General features: G+C 44.7%; 1 protein-coding gene across 4 annotated transcripts in view; it reads right to left on the reverse strand.

Annotated features, from left to right (window-relative positions):
• Positions 1 to 7,440, reverse strand: part of LOC125415723 (phospholipase A and acyltransferase 3) — a 29,026-nt gene extending 21,586 nt beyond the window's left edge. Inside the window, exons 1-2 of one of the 4 annotated variants that reach the window (XM_048458198.3) lie at positions 7,289 to 7,440; positions 6,844 to 6,910 (exon numbers count right to left, since the gene is read on the reverse strand). In XM_048458198.3, coding sequence (XP_048314155.1) covers positions 6,844 to 6,858 — 15 coding nt within the window. In that variant the 5' untranslated portion in view covers positions 6,859 to 6,910; positions 7,289 to 7,440. Of the gene's footprint in view, positions 1 to 2,614; positions 2,825 to 3,665; positions 3,860 to 6,843; positions 6,911 to 7,106; positions 7,264 to 7,288 lie in introns of those variants that run through there. The other 3 variants (XM_048458199.3, XM_048458197.3, XM_048458201.3) reach the window with 3 other exon arrangements.
• Positions 7,441 to 18,128: the final 10,688 nt, after the last annotated feature.

Below are 18,128 nucleotides of genomic sequence, written 5' to 3' on the forward strand. Positions count from 1 at the left end.
TTTTTATTTTCACTCAGTGGGATCAGCAAATCTCTGCTATAAAGGACCCACAGGGATCCCAGGAGCCCAAGTGAATGCTGTTGTGTTCTGCATAGGGAACATGGATTGGATTATCAGAAAGTCCTCTCAGATGCAGGAACAAGACTGCCTTTTCCAGAATGGGGCTCAGGAAACCCCTAGCCATCACAACACCCTACACAGCACAGGCAGGGACAGTGACAAAGCTGAGAGACTATGTGCCCACAGGATTTCAGAACAAAGCACTTTTATTTCCCACAAAAGAGGGTTGCAGAGCAGCCGTTTTCCTTAGCCAGCAAATTGAGGAATTCTGGCCTCTGAAATTCATTTTGAAAAACAACCCCAACTACCTTATAAGGACCAGATTAAATATATATACATATATGTGTGTGTGTGTGTGTGTGTGTGTATAAAATATATATATTTATCAGATCACTGAAGAGAACAATATGAATTTACATGGACAGATATAGAAACAATAATAAAAATTTCTTTCAAAAAAGCAAGCCAAAGCCGGACACGATGGTACACACCTTTAATCCCAGTATTTGGGAGGCAGAGGCAGGTGGATCTCTGTGAGTTTGCGGCAAATCTGGTCTATGTACTGAATTCCAGGACAGTCAGAGCTACCTTTTTTTAAAAAGGCAAGTTGAAGGCTGGAGACGTAGCTTAGTTGATAGGGCACCTACCTATCTAGCATGTACAAAGCCATGCGTTCATTCCTCAGCACCCCATAAAACCCAGCGCAGTAATCCCTGCATCTGGGAGAAGGCCAGAGGAATAGAAATTCAAGGTCAGCCTCAGTAAATTCGGGGGCCAGCTTGGGCTTCATGAGACCCAATCTTAAAAATGCCCCTCTCATCAAAAAATAAGTTGGAAGACATGACAAGGTTGAGGATGCCACTCAGTGGGAGGGCACTTGCTTGGCATGCCTAAGGTCCTGGGTTTGATTGCCAGAATCACCACCTCCCCCTAAAAAGACATTATTATTCTATTTCTCCTTAAATGTACATTTTTATACACTTGGAATTAAAATCCATTATTTATTACGCATGATCTGAGGAAAATATGTCAAACTATTGGTTACTCCCTACAGTGACTGATAGATATTTGGGGACTCATATTATTTGATTCTTTGAATATTTTTACTATGAATTATTTTAAAAATAAAATTTTTAAAGAGTTGAGTGTGAGAAAACCCATGTGTGTTGTATGTCTGTGTCTGTGAGTGTTCATGTGTGTGTGTGTGTGTGTGTGTGTGTGTGTCTGTATGTGTGTGTGTGGTGTATTGTGTGTGTCTATATGTGTATACAGAGGCCAGGTGCCAACATCAGGAGTTGTCCTCAGCCAATTCCCACCTTATTTTCAGACAAGGCCTCTCACTGACCCTGAGACTCACTGGTATAGCCAGACTGGCAGGGCCATGAGCTCCAAGGGTTCTTCTCTCCCCACCCTACCCCCCCCCCCCGTGCTGCGTCTGCACACATGTACAATGGGCCCCGTTTTTTATGTGGATGCTGAGGATCTGAATTTAGGCGTCCAGCACACACAGCAAGAGCTTTGCTGACTATGCCATCTCTCCAATCTCAGTATTTAAAAAAGAAAATTTAAGTGAGAAATGCTCACATGTTGAATATTCAGTTTTTAAATTGGAAAATGTAGACACCATCTGTAACCAAACCTTCATGAAATTGTCTCAATTAGAAGTATTAAACTTTATTGATTTTCTAGCTCAACCATATACCAATTATAACCAACCCCTAAATGACGTCCTAAACCTGAAGACAAACTTTGCTGGGAGAGGGTATGTCGTCCTCTAAAACCCTTGGAGCTCATGGGCCTGCCAGCTACACTGTATAGTGGCAGAATCAAGAGAGACCCCCGCCTCAAAAAGGCGGAAGTGAGAACTAATTCCTAAATGCAATTCTCTGATCTCCACGCGAGCATTATAACATATAGTTAGTCAGGAAAGCCTACTTGGGATTTCCAGGCAAGCAAGAAATCTGCCCCTCCCTCCAAAAAAGGCAGAGGCTAGAGAGATGCCTCAGTATTAAGAGCTTTGGTTGCTCTTTCAGAAGACATGGGTTTGATTCCCAGAACCCACATGGCAGCTCACAACCATCGTAACTCAAGTCCCAGGGAATCTGGGGCTCTCCTCTGGCTTTTGTGGGCACTGCATGCACATAGCATGCAGACATATATGCAGTCAGAACACCCACACACATAAAAAAAAATAAAAATGAGAGAGGGACAGCACCCAAGACTGGCCTCTTGCCTCCCGACGCACGCAGCATACATGAGCATATGTGCGCTGTTTTTTATTATTATTATTATTATTATCATGGGGAAAAAATGTTTATTTTGGAATTATTTTAGTTTAGAAATACAAAACCTCTTGGGGAGGGGAAAAGGAAAGAAAAACACAAAGTATACAGGTAACTTTTTACCTCATAAGCTTCTCACACCCTCATTTGCTTCTAGTTCCCGCGAAGAGAAAGCACTCAGCCACCCCTTTTCTGTCGGGCTTGGTGCATCTTTGAACCAGCCGAATTGAGTCCTTTACGAACTGCCGACTTGACTCAACAAACTGCATTACCTGATCCATGACTGATTGCGGGTCGGCGGCTTGAGGAGGCAAAGACAAGTAGCTTAGGAGAGGACTCTGCGCGCTGTTTTATAATCACGACTCAGCACAGAGGGAGTGTTCTGGAATCAGCAGCTTCTGCTGTTGTAATGCTGTTAGTCTGTTTTCATCCAGATACAGTAAGGACACCGTGGCTCTTGTGAAAGCCAGCCTGAGGGAATTCTCCCTGTTCCCGGAAACCACATGCCCCAGTGAATGTGAAAATACCTGACCAAGTCTTTCACTTTTGATGCCGAGTTAAAGCTGTGGGAGTTTGTGGAACACAAACAAACAAAGCCTGAGCCTTGCCAAGAATGGACTTTTCATGAGAAGTTGGGGGAGTTTCCATGCAAAGGTTTTGAGAAAAGAAAATCTGTGAGAGCTGGGAGCTGATCTAAGATGACTGGAACCCCAGAAACACACCAGGCACCCTTAGAAACCGTTCAAACTTCTGGACTTAATCTCTGGGAATTCTCTGGTTAGTCAGGACTGGTAATACCTACTCAGTACTGCTTGTGTAAGAAATAACTGTGATAGCGGCTGAACGCTGTAAAACCACTTAAACCTACAAAAAAACAATGCTAGAGAGCCTGTGCTACAGGCTAGGTGGGGGAGGGGAAAGGGTGCAGAAGAAGTAGGAAGAGCCTGGCAGCCCTGGCTTCCTAGCCTCGGGTCCAGAAGAAAGGTAGATAAGACAGACCTGACCTGACACATTACCCTTTCCTCATGCCCCTGCCCAAGTCTTCTAGTCCGCCAGAAAGTGCCAGTGGCAACTCCACAGGTGTCCAGTCTCAGAAGCCCAAATGCCCCAAGAATCCTGCCCACCCAGGCTCTCCAGCACCAAACCCCAGGTCTATTCTCCTCCAGGGTAAACCTGGCCCCTTTGTGCATTCCAAACTGCCCCACCGCCAGCTCATACACCCCCACCAAACACTACTGGGGCCTTCACAGGTTACCTGGAATCCTGCTAACGGCCTCATTTTATAGATGAGAAAAAAGAGTTCCAAACTGGGAATGAACTTACCCAAGGCATCAGAGACTGTCCAGAAGCCATAGCAGGATTCTACCACAGATCTGCCTGGATTCAAGTATCCATTGATAAAATAGGATATGAAAACATAAAAGAGCTGTGGGGGAGGGGGGCGCGGGGAAGGCCCACCAGTCTCTCTTATTGTAGAGCCCCAGCTTCAACTTTACTTTAACTTTACGTGCTCTCTTCTAAACTGAAACCAGCTTCAAGGTCAAGTAATAGATAAGTGGGTAGAAGAGGAAAACCTCAGGGCTTCCTTTCTCACGTCCTGCAGAGGGAGCTGTTCCCTCCTCCACAATCCCAGCCCAGTCTTTTTTCTGTTCGGGTTTTGGATTTGATTTGATTGATCATTGTTGGTGGTAGTTTGTTTTGTTTTGTTGTTGATGATAATGCTGGTGATAGTAGATTTTATTTATTTTTGAGATGGGGGGTCTTGTTGTATTGACCAGCCTAGCCTCCAACTCTACCTGCTACCTCCCCAGTGGTAGAATTACGAGTGTATGTGTGTGTGTGTGTGTGTGTGTGTGTGTGTGTGTGCACGAAAGAGAGAGAGAGAGAAAGAAAGACCATGCCCAGTTCGCTAGCTCTCTTAGACAGGATGGCTGTAATGAACGGGCTGAGCTAGGGGAATGTGTGACCAGTTTCCATGTGTATCCTATTTTCTAGACCGATCCAGCATGCTGAGGGCTGAGGACTGGATCCGCTCCACCAGCATCCAGCCTGACACTTACAGGGTCTCCTCAGAGGCTGATGGCCTGGGCAGAGGACACTGTCTATTCCTCCAGTCACTCCCAGCTTTGGGAGTGAAGATGCAACCCTGCAGGAACAGAAGCCCCCACGACACTTGAGAAGCCTCCTCTTCCCTCCCCTTTCTTTGCACCCTAACCCTAACTCCATAGATTCCCCAGATGTCAAGCTCAGATCAGAAAAACGGTCTGGCCTAGTTGAGTGGCCCTTGCCTTTAATCCCAGTGCCTGGGAGGCAGAGACCTGCGGATTTCTTTCAGTTCTGAGACCATCCTGGTCTACACAGTGGATTCTGGGACAGCCAGGACTACATAGATACTCTGTCTCAAAAAAGCAAAACAAGATAAGAAAAGAAGCAGTCCATTCAGGGCTCTGGGCTCAGGACTGGAAGGCACCTTCACATCACAGGGCTTCAGTTTCAGTTTCGGTTTGAGTACTCACTTTCTGGAAACACACCCAAAGTTCAGCAAAACAGTGGTAGAAGATGAAAGCATCTTTCATCCAAACTTCTCACCTGGTTAGAAGGTTTAGGGCAGGAAGAGTCCTGGGCTGAACCTTCATACCGCCCTCTTCCCCCAAGCCCTGCTGAGGGAGCTGCACAGGTCTCTAGCCACAGCCTGCACTTTTAGTTCGGGTTTGGGTTTTGTTTTTTAAACTTTTTTCCTTTATTTTTATTTTATGTAAATGGGTGCTTTGACTGCATGGTTATCTATGCATCAAATGTGTACAGTGCCCTTGGATGCCAGCAAAGGGTGTCAGACCACATGGTACTGGAGTTACAGATGGTTGTTGGCTACCGTGTGTGTGCTGGGAATTGAATCCACAACCTCTGGAAAGGCATCCGGTGCACTTAACCACTGAGACCTGTCTTATTTTGTTTGAATCAGGTCTCTCTACATAGCCCAAGCTAGCCTCCAACTCTGTATCCTCTTGCATCAAGCTCCCAAGTGGGTGTGGTTATGGGTGTGTACTACCATGCCCAGCTTCACAGCCCTGCTGATGGGATAACTACAAATATTGAGCTGAGTTCGGGGAAAAGAATGATGAGTTTCCCTGCTCAGCCTCAGAGAAGGATCATCAGTAAGATTAATAACTTCTATGCAAACCTCCAGTTGGTAAATATTTATTTCTCATTCTTTTAATTAAATAAAAATGCAGGGACGGTGAGATGGCTCATTAAGTAAAGGAGATTGCTGCCAAGCCTGATGACCTAAGTTCCAATCCCAGGACCCAAATAGTGAACAAGAGAACTAATTCCTGCAAACTGTTCTCTGACCTCCACAAGTTTGCCAAGGCCGATGCATGCCCCCAAAACACATAAATTTAAAAACAATTTGTGCGTGTGCGTGTCCACTATGTGAAAGTTAAATCAAAGAACACACAGTTCCACAGTCAAACACACACAACAGAAGCACACACGCATTTTTCAACAGTCAGTTCCTAATGTCTCAGCGGTAGTTTATGGTGCTGTGGTCTTGGGTCTTAATACCTGAAAGCGCAGCCTGGAACTAGACTCGTGTGACTGTTCTGGGAACTACTAACTTTTAAATGATATTTCACGCAGGGGAACAGAATGAATTCGAGCTTGATTAAAATCCACAACAGGTTCTGAACTAGAACACAATCCCAACTGGGTTGTCTTCAAAAACCTACAATCTGAACCAAGTCAGTCAAGTCCTTGTTAAAGTGAAGAAGACATTTGCCCGTCTCAAGACGTCATGGGTTAAGAAAGATGCTGGGGCTGGGATGTATCTCAGTTGGTAGAGTGCTTGCCTGGCATGCAGGAGAGTTTCAAAAAACTGAGTATGGGGTGCACACCTATAACTCCAGCACTTAAGAAGTGGAGGCAGGGGAATCAGAAATCCAAGGTTGTCCTCACTACTTAGCAAGTTTGAGACCAGCCTGAATTACTTAAGGCCTTGTCTCAACAAATAAACAACAAACAAACAAAAAATCAGAAAGAAAGGGGAAGGGGGATGAAGGGAAAAAGGAACAAAGGAAAAACAAGAGCTGGGAATCTGCTGGCGGCTGGGATGGTCATGAAATGAGTCAGCTGAGGAGAGAAAAGCCCACTGCCAAGCGGGTTCAGCCTCGGACTTTCCAGCCCAGGAACCTGCCCAGGGTTCTTGGTTTGATAGAAAGACCCAGCCTCCAACTTGCCTACCTCTTCTGCCTTCTATTGAGCCTGTTTCAAGCAGGGTGGCTTTCCGACCTGCTCACTTCAGCAAGTGCTGACGTCACTCAACAAGTGGCATCTGACCATCTACTGCTGATACCTGATCCCAGCAGTAGAGAGAAGTGTGGCTTTCACTATAAAGATCCTCTTCAAAACAGCAAATCAGACCCCGAGAGGACAAGAGTCATCATTAAAACACTACCTCATCTCTGCCCCCCTCGCCCCCCCATACTTCCACCGCCATACTTACTATGGGCGTTGGCATCTTCTTCAGTGATGTGTGGGGCTCAGCTTCAGCTCAGCAGCTATGTGGATGCCTAAGGCACAGAGGGAGCAGAGCTTAAATGTCTCTAACAAGAAGCAAGGTCCCCAAGCCTACAGGAGCAGAAGGCTTCTCGCAGAGCCCTCTAGGAACAACCCCCAAACTCTTCCAACTTTCTCGCCCACCCTCTGCTTTGCTCTGCACTTGCCCTTGAACGGACAAACCCCTCGCCGGAGGCCAAGGCGGCTCACCCGATCCCTGGACTCTGGCACTTGTTCTGGCCAGGCATTCGCGCGTCCCTGGCTGCTTTTCTCTGCCCCAGCGGGTGCCAGGTGGGTGGCAGCTACTCGCTTGACTTGTTTATGCCCGTGCAGCCGTTCTCCAGCTCCCAGACAGCTCGCGGGAACCTGCAGAGGCACCTGGGCTTTCTCACCTTTGCTTAGGTCCCAAAAGAAGCGCTCCACCCTTCTCAGGTCGCGAGCGCGCAAGCGAGGCCAGCGCAATCAGGATCGGTTTAATGGCTGCAGAGTCCTGGCCGCGCCATTTCACCCCGCCCACCTCCAGTGACATGCTAATGAGAGCATCGCCAAGGCCCGGCCTGCTGCGTCCACTGGGGTTCACTTAAATGCCTCCCTCCTGCTTCATGCCTGGCCACTCTGCTCCTCTGCCCCAGATTCCCCTGCCCCTAACACACTCCTCTATGAGTGCCTAACATGTAAGAACATGTCACATTACTTGTTATCTTTTACACGAATCATACAGAAGGGTTATTTATCTCTTCCACTCAAGAGTGACACACGTCTGTGTAATTCTAGCATTTGGGAAGCCAAGGAAGGAGAACTGTCATGAGTTCCAAGTTAGTCTGGGCAACAGTGAGACCTTGTCTCCAAAATAAAATAATAATAATAATAATAATAATAATAATAATAATAAAAACTGGACCTAGTGGTTCATTCCTTTGGTTCCTGTACTCGGGAGGCAGAGGTAGGCCTGTCTCTGTGTGCTGGAGACTAGTCTGCTCTACATAGTGAGTTCCAAGCCTGCTCTACATAGTGAGTTCTAAGGGAACACAGAGAAACCTTGCCTCAAATATTGAAAATGAAACAACAATAATAACAACAACATCAGTAATATGGGGCTGAAGAGATAGTTCAGGGATTAAAGGCACTTGCTGCTCTTGCAGAGGACCTGGGTTTGGTTCCCAGCACCCACATAGTGGCTCACAACCACTGATAACTCCAGTTCCAGGGCTTTTGATACCCTCTTCTGATATTATTGAGCACCAGGCACACACCTGATACACATGCATACAAAACACACATACTCATTGTTGTGGGGTTTTCACCAGAGACAACTGCCTAAGGCACTTTTTAAGCCAATAAAAAGTCTTTATTAGCTGGGCAGTGATCACATTGGGTGTTCAGGATCCCAGTGTAGCACTAAGCCTTTTTCAGGATGAGCTTTTAAATACAAAAACCATGTCCTGGGCTGGCATACCTCAGTTAACTAGAACAGCTAGCCAGAAGCGGAACTACAGAAGCCAAAAAGCAAGGTTAGTGAATCTAGAGACTTTCCCAGAACTATGGACTCAGATGGATTAGGCCTTTGTTGTAGTTTTGGCAGGTGGTGCTGTCTACCTGCTCAGTTTTGCAACCTGAACGGCACTTCCCTCAGTTATGCTAAGGTCTTGGAACCTACTAAATCTGGGACCCTGTTACACTCAAAAAAATAAATCTTAAAACATTTTTTAAAATTAAAATTAAAAAAGTACACCCTCTGACATTTTGATAGAGGAACTTGAAATGTGTAAGCTCTTTTGGTTTCCTTTTCAGTGTTCAGAAATACTGTATTAGTTTCTGTAATCAAACCTATGAGAATAAAACCTAAGTGTTTAATACAGTGCATCACCCTAGCACAGATGAAAAAGCAAAATAAACATTTTGGACCAATATTGTAGGAGGAGGGGCCACTTGTTCATCCTGGCCACCCGGCTAGCTTAGCCCCAAAATAATCACACAGAAACTGTATTAATTAAATCACTGCTTAGCCCATTAGCTATAACTTCTTATTGGCTAACTCTTGGGTGACTGTCCAGGTAGCAAGATGTCTCTGTCAATTCTATAGTTTTGGAAGCTGCTTACAATGTTCTTGCTGTTTACTTAGGTAATATTATATCCTTCTGGAGTCTTTGATGGAGTTGAAGAATTTATAGTTATAACTATAGCTTTTCTTGGTTATGATAAAAGATAAAGTAGATATAAATATTATAACTGAAATTCTTGCTTGATACCTGTTTTGTTATATGTAATTTTACTATGTTAAAGTTAAAGCCTTCCTTTTTATTTAAACAGAAAAGGGGGGGGTGATGTGGGAGTCCCCTCTGTGTGCTTTGATTAGCATTAATGAATAAAGAAACTGCCTTGGCCTAGTTGATAGGACAGAACTTAGGTAGGTGGAGAAGATGGAACTGAATGCTGGGAGGAAGAAGGGCAGAGTTGGGAGACGCCATGAACCCGTCACTGGAGATAGATTTGCTAGAACTTTGCTGGTAGGCCACGACCTCGTGATGATACACAGATTACTAGAAATGGGTTAAATTAAGATGTAAGAGTTAGCCAATACGAAGTTAGAGGTAATGGGCCAAGCAGTGATTTAATTAATACAGTTTCTGTGTGGTTATTTCGGGGCTAAGCTAGTCGGGCAGCTGGGATGAACAAGCGGTCCCTCCTCCTACACAATATGACTGTTAACTTCTTATAATGCTCTTTTCTGTTTCTTAAAAGCAGGAGATGAGGCCCGGATGGTGACATATGCCTTTAAATCCAGGACGCAGGAGATAGAGGTATGAACTCTCTGAGTTCAAGCCCAGTCAGGGTTACATAGTGAGACCTTGTCTCAAAAACAAAATAAAACAGGAAGTGAAATTCCCATATGACAGCTCCCCTCACTGTATCAGAAAGAACCCATCACCCAGATGCCCTGGATTGCATTCCCAGCACCACCCCAAAAGATAGTAATAACTCGCCTTTTCAATCTTCCCAATGAATTTAAGCACTTCATTGTCCACAGTATAGGAATAACTGAGTCTGCCCTAGCTGCTTCTTGGGGTCCTTGTCCCCTCCCCTTCCTCCTCTTCTTCACACTTCCTATTTCTTCCTGGGAGTGATACTTCAGGCCTCATGGACACTCCACAAATCCATAAATCGTCATTTCTCCATGCAAACTCCTATGATACACAAAACTTGAGTCAGAGAAATCTGTATGCTTTTTCTCCTGTTCATTTATTTCATGCCCGTTTATTTCTGAAAGCCAGCTAGGACCAGAGGGTAGAGTTGTTTCACTGCTTCTCCCTACAGAGCTATGTGAAACTTAAAACCAGCCTAAGGCAAGGGTTTGGTGGCATACACCTGCAACCCGAGGCAGAAGATCACTAGAACCTGGAAGTTCCAGACCAGCCTAGTCAACATAGAGTGTAACTGGGAGTGGCAGGGACAACAGGAATCGTAGGTCTAGCAGAAAAGCTCTAAACCACGTGTCCCCAGATGTTTGCCTATATATTCCCAATGACACACAGTATTTTATGAATGAATGAATGGCCAAGCAGAGTCCCTTGATCTGTGGTGGGCCTGGACTCCACAGAAGTAAAATGAACTCTTCTTTTTTAAACGGGTTCAACTTTTTATTGGACATGTTAACAAAAGAGGTTTAGTCAAAAAGACCAAAGCCTGTCTCATCATCAGACACCTCAGATTCATACCAGCTGCTTTAATGAGGACATTAATATTATCCTCCATGGCCGTCACCTCGTGGTTGTACAGGATGAGGGTGGAATAGATGCAGGTGAGCTCAGAGATGGAGATTATGTTTCAGACTGCCGGCATGGTGCTAGTCGCAGGAAGAAGTGAGGGCCTCACCAAAACTGAGCCTTTGAAGTGAGGCTTCTCAGACCAAACCCTAGCCTTGCCCTTGCTACTTTAAGAGAATATACAGTGTGTAGCTCCCTCTGCGCCTCATTCTGTTCATCTATAAAATGGGTTGCTGATGCTATTAGGCAATGTATAAGAATATATTTCCTAAAGGAAGTGCTCATTAACCTGCTGAGCACCGTCTGCCACGTGGTAAGTCTTTGATCAGGATGTATTAGTCATATGAGAGGCACACGATCATCCACATCACAGGATACTCACCTGCCTCTTGATAAGGAGAGTCAGCATTAATAAACACCATTGTTTTATGTGCTCTATTCCTCAACCAACCCACTGCTGAGCATATTGGGCTAGGGACTGTAAGGTCATCTTAACCCAGGATGTGACTAGTAAGATGATGGCTCATCAGGTAAAAAATATTTGCCACCTTAGCCTCAACCTGCGTTAGGTCCCAGGACCTGCATGGTGAGGGAGAAGAGCTCCTGCAGATTCTCACCTGCACATATGCACCTTGGCATATGAGCTCTCTCTCACGCACGTGCTTGCTCGCTCTCTCTCCCTCCCTCCCTCTATCTCCCTCCCTCTCTCTCAGCTGTAATAAAATAAATAAAACAAATAAGCCAAAGATGGAAGATACTTTGTACAGTAATAGTTCTGGGAGTAGAATGCAGCATTAGGCAAGCTATAGCCCTATCACTGAGCTTTTTCCCCAACCCAGGAGCATTTTTGGAAGCCCCTGGCTTCTGCTTCTCCTCACGCTCTGCTTTTACATGGGCCCAGCTGTAACCTCCAGTGCCCATCTTTCCTAATACTGTGCCAGACAGAGACAAAACAAATTGAATGGGAACAGCCTAGTCAGAGAGCTTCGAATTTTTACTTTTCACCCCATTCTGTAATATTCAGAAAGAAGCTGTTATGTGATGCCAGCACTGTCACTAGACGGCCCTCAACATGTCGAAACTGGGCAACAAATATGGGAAAGGTCTATGTAGCTCACAACTCTGGAAACTGCTTGGCATCTGGTGAGGTCCTTGGGCTGCACCAATACATGGCAGCAGCAGTGCACAGCGACACAGAACCAGGATGCTTTCTTGATGGAGCCTCTCCTCCCACTACCTACTAATGACAAAGGGTTTGGTCCAGCAGTGAGGGCTCTGCCCAGTCATTTCCCAACAGCCCCACCTTTTAAATGCGTCGACGTCTAGCACTGGGAATTGGAACACTTAAACCGGAGCGCCTGACAAGGTAGACAAGATTCAATTTGTCCCTTGCCTGCAGTTTCCAGGCTTTTCTGCAAACCCATTCTGCTCCTGGAAAAGAGGGTAGCAAAACTACTTCTAAAGAATTTGCCGTCTTCTCACTATGCCCAAGTGGAAAGAGAAAAGTTTTGAAGAGGATGCACAGACCCCATGAGGAATCTGAGCAGGTGGAGTAGAGGCCACTGTAGGATAGGGCAGGGGTGAGGCTAGCAGGAAAATGGTAAGCAGGGCCTGGCTGTGATTACTGTCTGCTCTACACCAGGACCAGAGAGCAGAGGCTCCTGGATAACACAAGGGAACGTGTTGCTTAACAGCCAGTCAGAGCAGGCGATCTCCCCAGGGAATGGATCCTTTAGCCAACTGAATACAGGGTTTCCACATGTGTCCAGGTTGCTGTGGGAACGCTTGGTGAATATGTTAGTTCTAAGTTTGCCAGGCTTTCATGAAAGACAACAGTGAAGTGTTTCTTCCAAATTCCTTCTCTGAGACCCCCAATACTGCTGTAGAGACCAGAGGATAAATCCTGGGTGAAATGCCCAGAAGCACAGCTCCTGCATAGATATGGAGCATAAACATCTCTGCCCACTACCCTCAAAAGAGCATTCCAGAACCTTTCCCCTAGGCAGTGTACCAGGCTTCAGTGTCTCAATCTGCTGAGTGTGGGTAACTAGGGAGTGAAGTGGGTTCTTGCATTGGGCTGGCCAACAGTCTTTCCTTTGGTGACTCTGGTAGGAGCAGCCTGCAGATTATCATCTGTGACCTAGGTCTGACTTTCCCTAAGCCTTAGCCTTTGGGCCAGCGCTGACTACAAAGGGCATGACTCCAGCCATACCATCCAAAGCCTTCTCTGGAATGGAGATAAACATGTTTTTAATAGACAGGAGTTTAAAAAAAAATTAAAGACTCTTTCCTCTGGTGACATTTAAGTGGGATGACACAAGACTAGAGCCATTTGAGACTGCTTGCCTCCCCAAAGGCACATGGAAAAACCATCTGCCACAGCAGATAATGTATTCCACAGTGATAAGAGCCCTGTGGAGGTTTTTCCTCCAGTGCCTAGTGTGGGTTTTACACTTAGGCACCCGTTGAAGATAAACTTGTCTTAAAAGCAGCTACCAGGGAAGCTATAAAGCAAGTGTCAGCATTGAAGAGAAGCCACAACTGGGCCCACACTCCTTACCTAGGGCAACAGTAATATAATAGCCTGTAAGTATTGGATCTTTGTTTTTACTCCACCCCTTTCTGTCCCTCCCCTGCTAACCTGTGAAGAACCTCCTACTCACCTAGAATACCACTGACACAATCAGTAATCAGGGATGGAAGGTAGAAAGAGGGCTGAGCCCACCCAGTGGACTCCAAAGTATAGAACAAATCTTTCTTGGCTAGAATCATGGGGACTGGAGATGGCTCTGTGGTTAAAAACAGACTGTTCTTCCATGGGTCCTGAGTTCAATTCCCAGCACCCACATAGCAGCTCACAAATGTGTATAACAGAATCCACTGCCCTCTTTTGGTGTGCACATGGGCATGAAGACAAAGAACCCATATACATTAAATGAATAAATCTTTAAAAAGAAAAATCATAGCTCAGTTGGTAGAGTGTTATCAGGGAACCCTCCGAAGGTGACCTTTCAGACACAGTATACAACCAAGGGAAAGTCTTTATTCCAGCCAGAACTACTCTCAGTTATTCAAGAACCACCAAGTATTTAGAGGAAATAGTTTTTAAAGGTAAAACCCACATTAGTTATCATATTTAATAGCTGTAGGTGAAGGTTTTTATGCAAGCAAGCAGTTTAACTGAAGCTAATTGGTTAGTGCAGGGACAGGTGCAAAAATGAACAGTTTAACAGAAGCTAAGTTAGTTGGGGCAACCTGATCTCAGATTCCTAAAATAGAGTTGGGTAATTTTTTTCCAGGGCATTCTCCATCAAGGAGCCCAAATTCTAGTTAAACCTAAAATGGCCTAAGCAAGAATGCAAGATGGAGGAAGCTTTGCACTGTCTTGCTCTGTCACATTGTCACGGGCTTTATAGGCATGAGTCAAGTAGCTGACTTCTCCTGTTCCAGGAGGGCATAATTGGTCCAAAGGACCAGTAGTTTATCTGAGTTTATTCTATGTTTGATGTAGTTAGCCATGCAGAGAGTCTCATCATTAGCCCGATCGGGATAAGAATCAATGGTTGACTATTGCTGACAGTAAGGTGGTCAGCCATGAGGACCAGGCAAGCAGAGATCATACTAATTATTTGATCTATGTGTCTTTTCTTCCCTTTCTTTAAGGTTTTCCCTGACCATGGCAAGGTATTCCCTAGTTACCACTGACTAGTTGACATAGAAACAACAAGTTTCTCCTAAGCTATGCCAAGTCTTCCTTGTTTCACAGGAAATGTCTAGCCCCCTTTAGTTCTGTAGGACTACCTCTGCAACTACTGGATTGTTCTCTATTCTGGTCAGGTAGGCCTTCACCCATCCTCAGGAGGTGCCTATAAACACCAGCAAATGATTATAGCACAAAAGTACACCTGATTTCAACAAAGCACCACACCCAGTGTCCCCCAGACTTGGATCCTCTGTGGGGTCTTCCTTCCATCTTTGGGGTTTAACTGAGCACAGATGGCATACCTAAAAGTGATACATTTAATTTGGGCTTTCCAAATTTGGAACATAATACCTAGGTCTGAGAAATTCAGTCCTTTTTGTGGCTCCTAGATAGGTGGTTTGGTGGAACTCTGTAACCAGTTGCCTTCTCAGACTCATGAGAAAGATGGGCCTGCCACCCAGCAACATTCACCATCCTTATTTATCTGTGCGTCCAGTTTGGTTGCACAATCTCACCTGGGGTGTCTCAGGCTGTCCAGTAAGATGAACCCTAGCAGGGATAGCAAGAATTGGAGAGTTCTGCCAGGTGGTGGTGGTGTACACCTTTAATCCCAGCACTGGGGAGGCAGAGGCAGGCAGATCTCTGTGAGTTCAAGGCCAGCCTGGTCTACAAGAGCTAGTTCCAGGACAAGTTCCAAAGCTACAGAGAAACCCTATCTAGAAAAAAAAAGAAGAAGAAAGAAAGAAAGAAAGAAAGAAAGAAAGAAAGAAAGAAAGAAAGAAAGAGAATTGGAGAGTTCTAGGGTCACTTCCCAGGTAGTCAAATCAGCTGCTCTGTCATTTCTGGCTTCTGGGGAATCCCCTTCTTAGTGCCCTTTGCAATAGCCAATGGCCATCCTCTTGGGTAACCAGATAGCTTCTAATAGGGCTAAGATTTCTTCTTTATTTTCCTGCTGAGTTTAGCAATCCTCTTTCCCTATATAGAGCCCCATGGACGCGGGCTGTAATGAATGCATATTGGCTATCAGTGTACATGGTGATAGCCTTGTCTTTCCCCAGTGGAGTGCTTGATTCAAAGATAAAAGTGCATCTCGCTGAACTGAAGTTCTCCTGCATACAGACTGCCCAGATAGTCTCATCTTAGGTCATCACCTCTGCCCACTGCATAACTGATCCCATCTTGGGTGAAACTACTACCATCTGTGAAGAATACCTCATCTGGTATCACCACCATCAGTCAAATTAGGCCTGATTGATTGGATCAGGTCTGTCGCCTCAAGAAAGTCATGCAGGGGACCCACAGGGTTGTTGTTTGAAAGAAGTCTGGCAGGGTTGAGGATTGATGTCTTGTGGGACCAAATACAAAGCTGATCCAAAGCAAGGCTTGGTATTGAGCCACCCAGGTGTTAGACATCCATCTCTTGGGTGCCCTCCTCAAGAGGGCCTCAACAGAGCATAGGGTTGTCAGTAACACTTCGTGCCCTAGTCAGTCAGCTTCTTTTACCAGCAGGGCAGTAGCAGCTATGGCCCTTATATGACCATCTGGCTGTGACAGATAGAGACAAGTCTCTTGGAGAGATAAGCCTCCAGCCTTTTCCAGGATCCCAGGGTTTGTGTGAGGACACCCTAGGCAATGTCCCTGGCCTCATTCACATACAAGTGGAATGGTTTAGTAATGTCTTGGAGGACCAGGGCCAGGGCAGACTCCACAGCCTTTTTCAAGGCCTCAGTCTCAGTTCATTTCAAAGTCGGTGTGCTCCCAGTGTTGGCATAGAAGAGGTTAGCCAACTCGGTAAATCCCACTTTCCATAACTGACAGTATCCAACTGCTCCCCCCCCGAATTCCTGTACTTTTTTTTCTTTATGTGGGAGTTTTGCAGGGTGGCTGAAATAGTCATGGGAAAGCATCTGTTTACCTTCCTCTAGGTTGTAGCCTAGGTATATGACCTGCAGGATGCACATAGGTATATGACCTCCATGCTGCCTTTGGACTTGAGAGCACAGTCGTACGCTTCATGGCGGGCTCCCTCGATATCTCCTGGGCCATGGTACAAAGAGGTTTCTCCCAGCCATGGCCTGTGGGCTTGAGAGCACAGCCATGGGCCTAAGAGCACAGCTGCATGCTACTTAGTACTGCTTCCCGGAGTTGGCGAGGTAAGCATGACTCTCCTGGGTATCTCCCCCACGTTGAAAAAACCAAACGGGGCAAGTCAGCATCTGAAGCTGACACTTTGGTCCTAGCCACACCTGCTTAACAATCTTAAGCGGTGATCACAAAAAGATTACAGATACACAATAAAGTCAGATTCAGACAAAAAAAATCTAGACAAGTCACAGTATGTTTAATAAATGTGCATAGGCTTAAAAGAGAGGGGAAAAAGGATAGAGACAGTCATAGATTAAAAAAATAAATTAGAGGGGGCTGGAGAGATGGCTCAGAGGTTAAGAGCATTGCCTGCTCTTCCAAAGGTCCTGAGTTCAATTCCCAGAAACCACATGGTGGCTCACAACCATCTGTAATGGGGTCTGGTGCCCTCTTCTGGCCTGCAGCATGCACACAGACAGAATATTGTATACATAATAAATAAATAAATATTAAAAAAAATAAATTAGAGATAATAAAATAAAATCCTTTAAAATAGAGTAATAAAAATTATAATAAGCCATGTAAAGATGGAAAATACACAGAGAGTCTAGGTTATGTACACTATTGTGTTTTCTTCGAATTTTTTGACTGTTAATTAGCTAACTACAGAGAGACATTTGATTGTGGGGCTGCTAAGCTAAACCAACATAAAAGTATCTTGACTTCAAAATTTGGGTCTAAGGATATGTTGCTTTGGAAAAGAGTTTCTGCTTTTGTTTCCACAGAAGATTAGATCAGGCTAATATGGTTTGATCAAGTAAGACCCACTCCCAAAGGTCTCTAATGGGAGCAATGGCCCAGGCGATCCAACATTCAAAACAGCTTCAAGGCAACTGGTGGAAACAATGCAGCCTCATAGATTTTTACAGCCAAGATTTAACCATAATTCTAAATTTTCTCAGGATCCCCATAAGACTACCAATTATCCCAATCAACAGTAAGTAGTATAGAAAACTACACCCAAATTCCCAAGATATTGTTTGTGAATTGTTTTCATTTAAAGGGGGTTGGCTATAAATGGCTAATGGTCATAGTCAATCTCTTTCTAAAAGAAGAAAAGGGGTATGATATAGAAACAAGAAGAAGGGTTAAATTATTGAATCTAAATCCTTAATCTAAAAAACAACTGTTAATATCAAATACTTTATGTTGGTATGGATTTTGGTTTATTGATACAAATTTAAGGTCAATTGTGTTATACTATATATATATATATATATATATATATATATATATTTCTACTCTTGTTTAAGGTATTGTGCTTATGCAGCTTATTCAAAAAGGTAATGCATAAACCAGGTGGCACACGCTTTTAACCCCCACATTCGAGAGACAGAGACAGGAGGAGCTCTGTGAGTTTGAAGCCAGCCTAGTCTACAGAGCAAGTTCCAGGACAGGTTCCAAAGCTACAGAGAAACCCTGTCTCAAGAAACCGAAAAAAAAAAACAACCCCCAAAAATATATATATAGTTAAGAAATATAAATTAATAGTCATCTATAATAGTCAAAGTTATAGTCATGTTAGATTTTCAAGATAATGCAGAGATATATTTCAGATAGATGGGTAATTTTCAAACACTTTAAAGAACTACAGAATATGGCATTTAAAATGTTTTAAGA

The sequence above is a fragment of the Myodes glareolus genome, chromosome 7 (assembly GCF_982192425.1).
Source record: "Myodes glareolus chromosome 7, mMyoGla1.1, whole genome shotgun sequence".
Lineage (NCBI taxonomy): Eukaryota > Metazoa > Chordata > Mammalia > Rodentia > Cricetidae > Myodes > Myodes glareolus.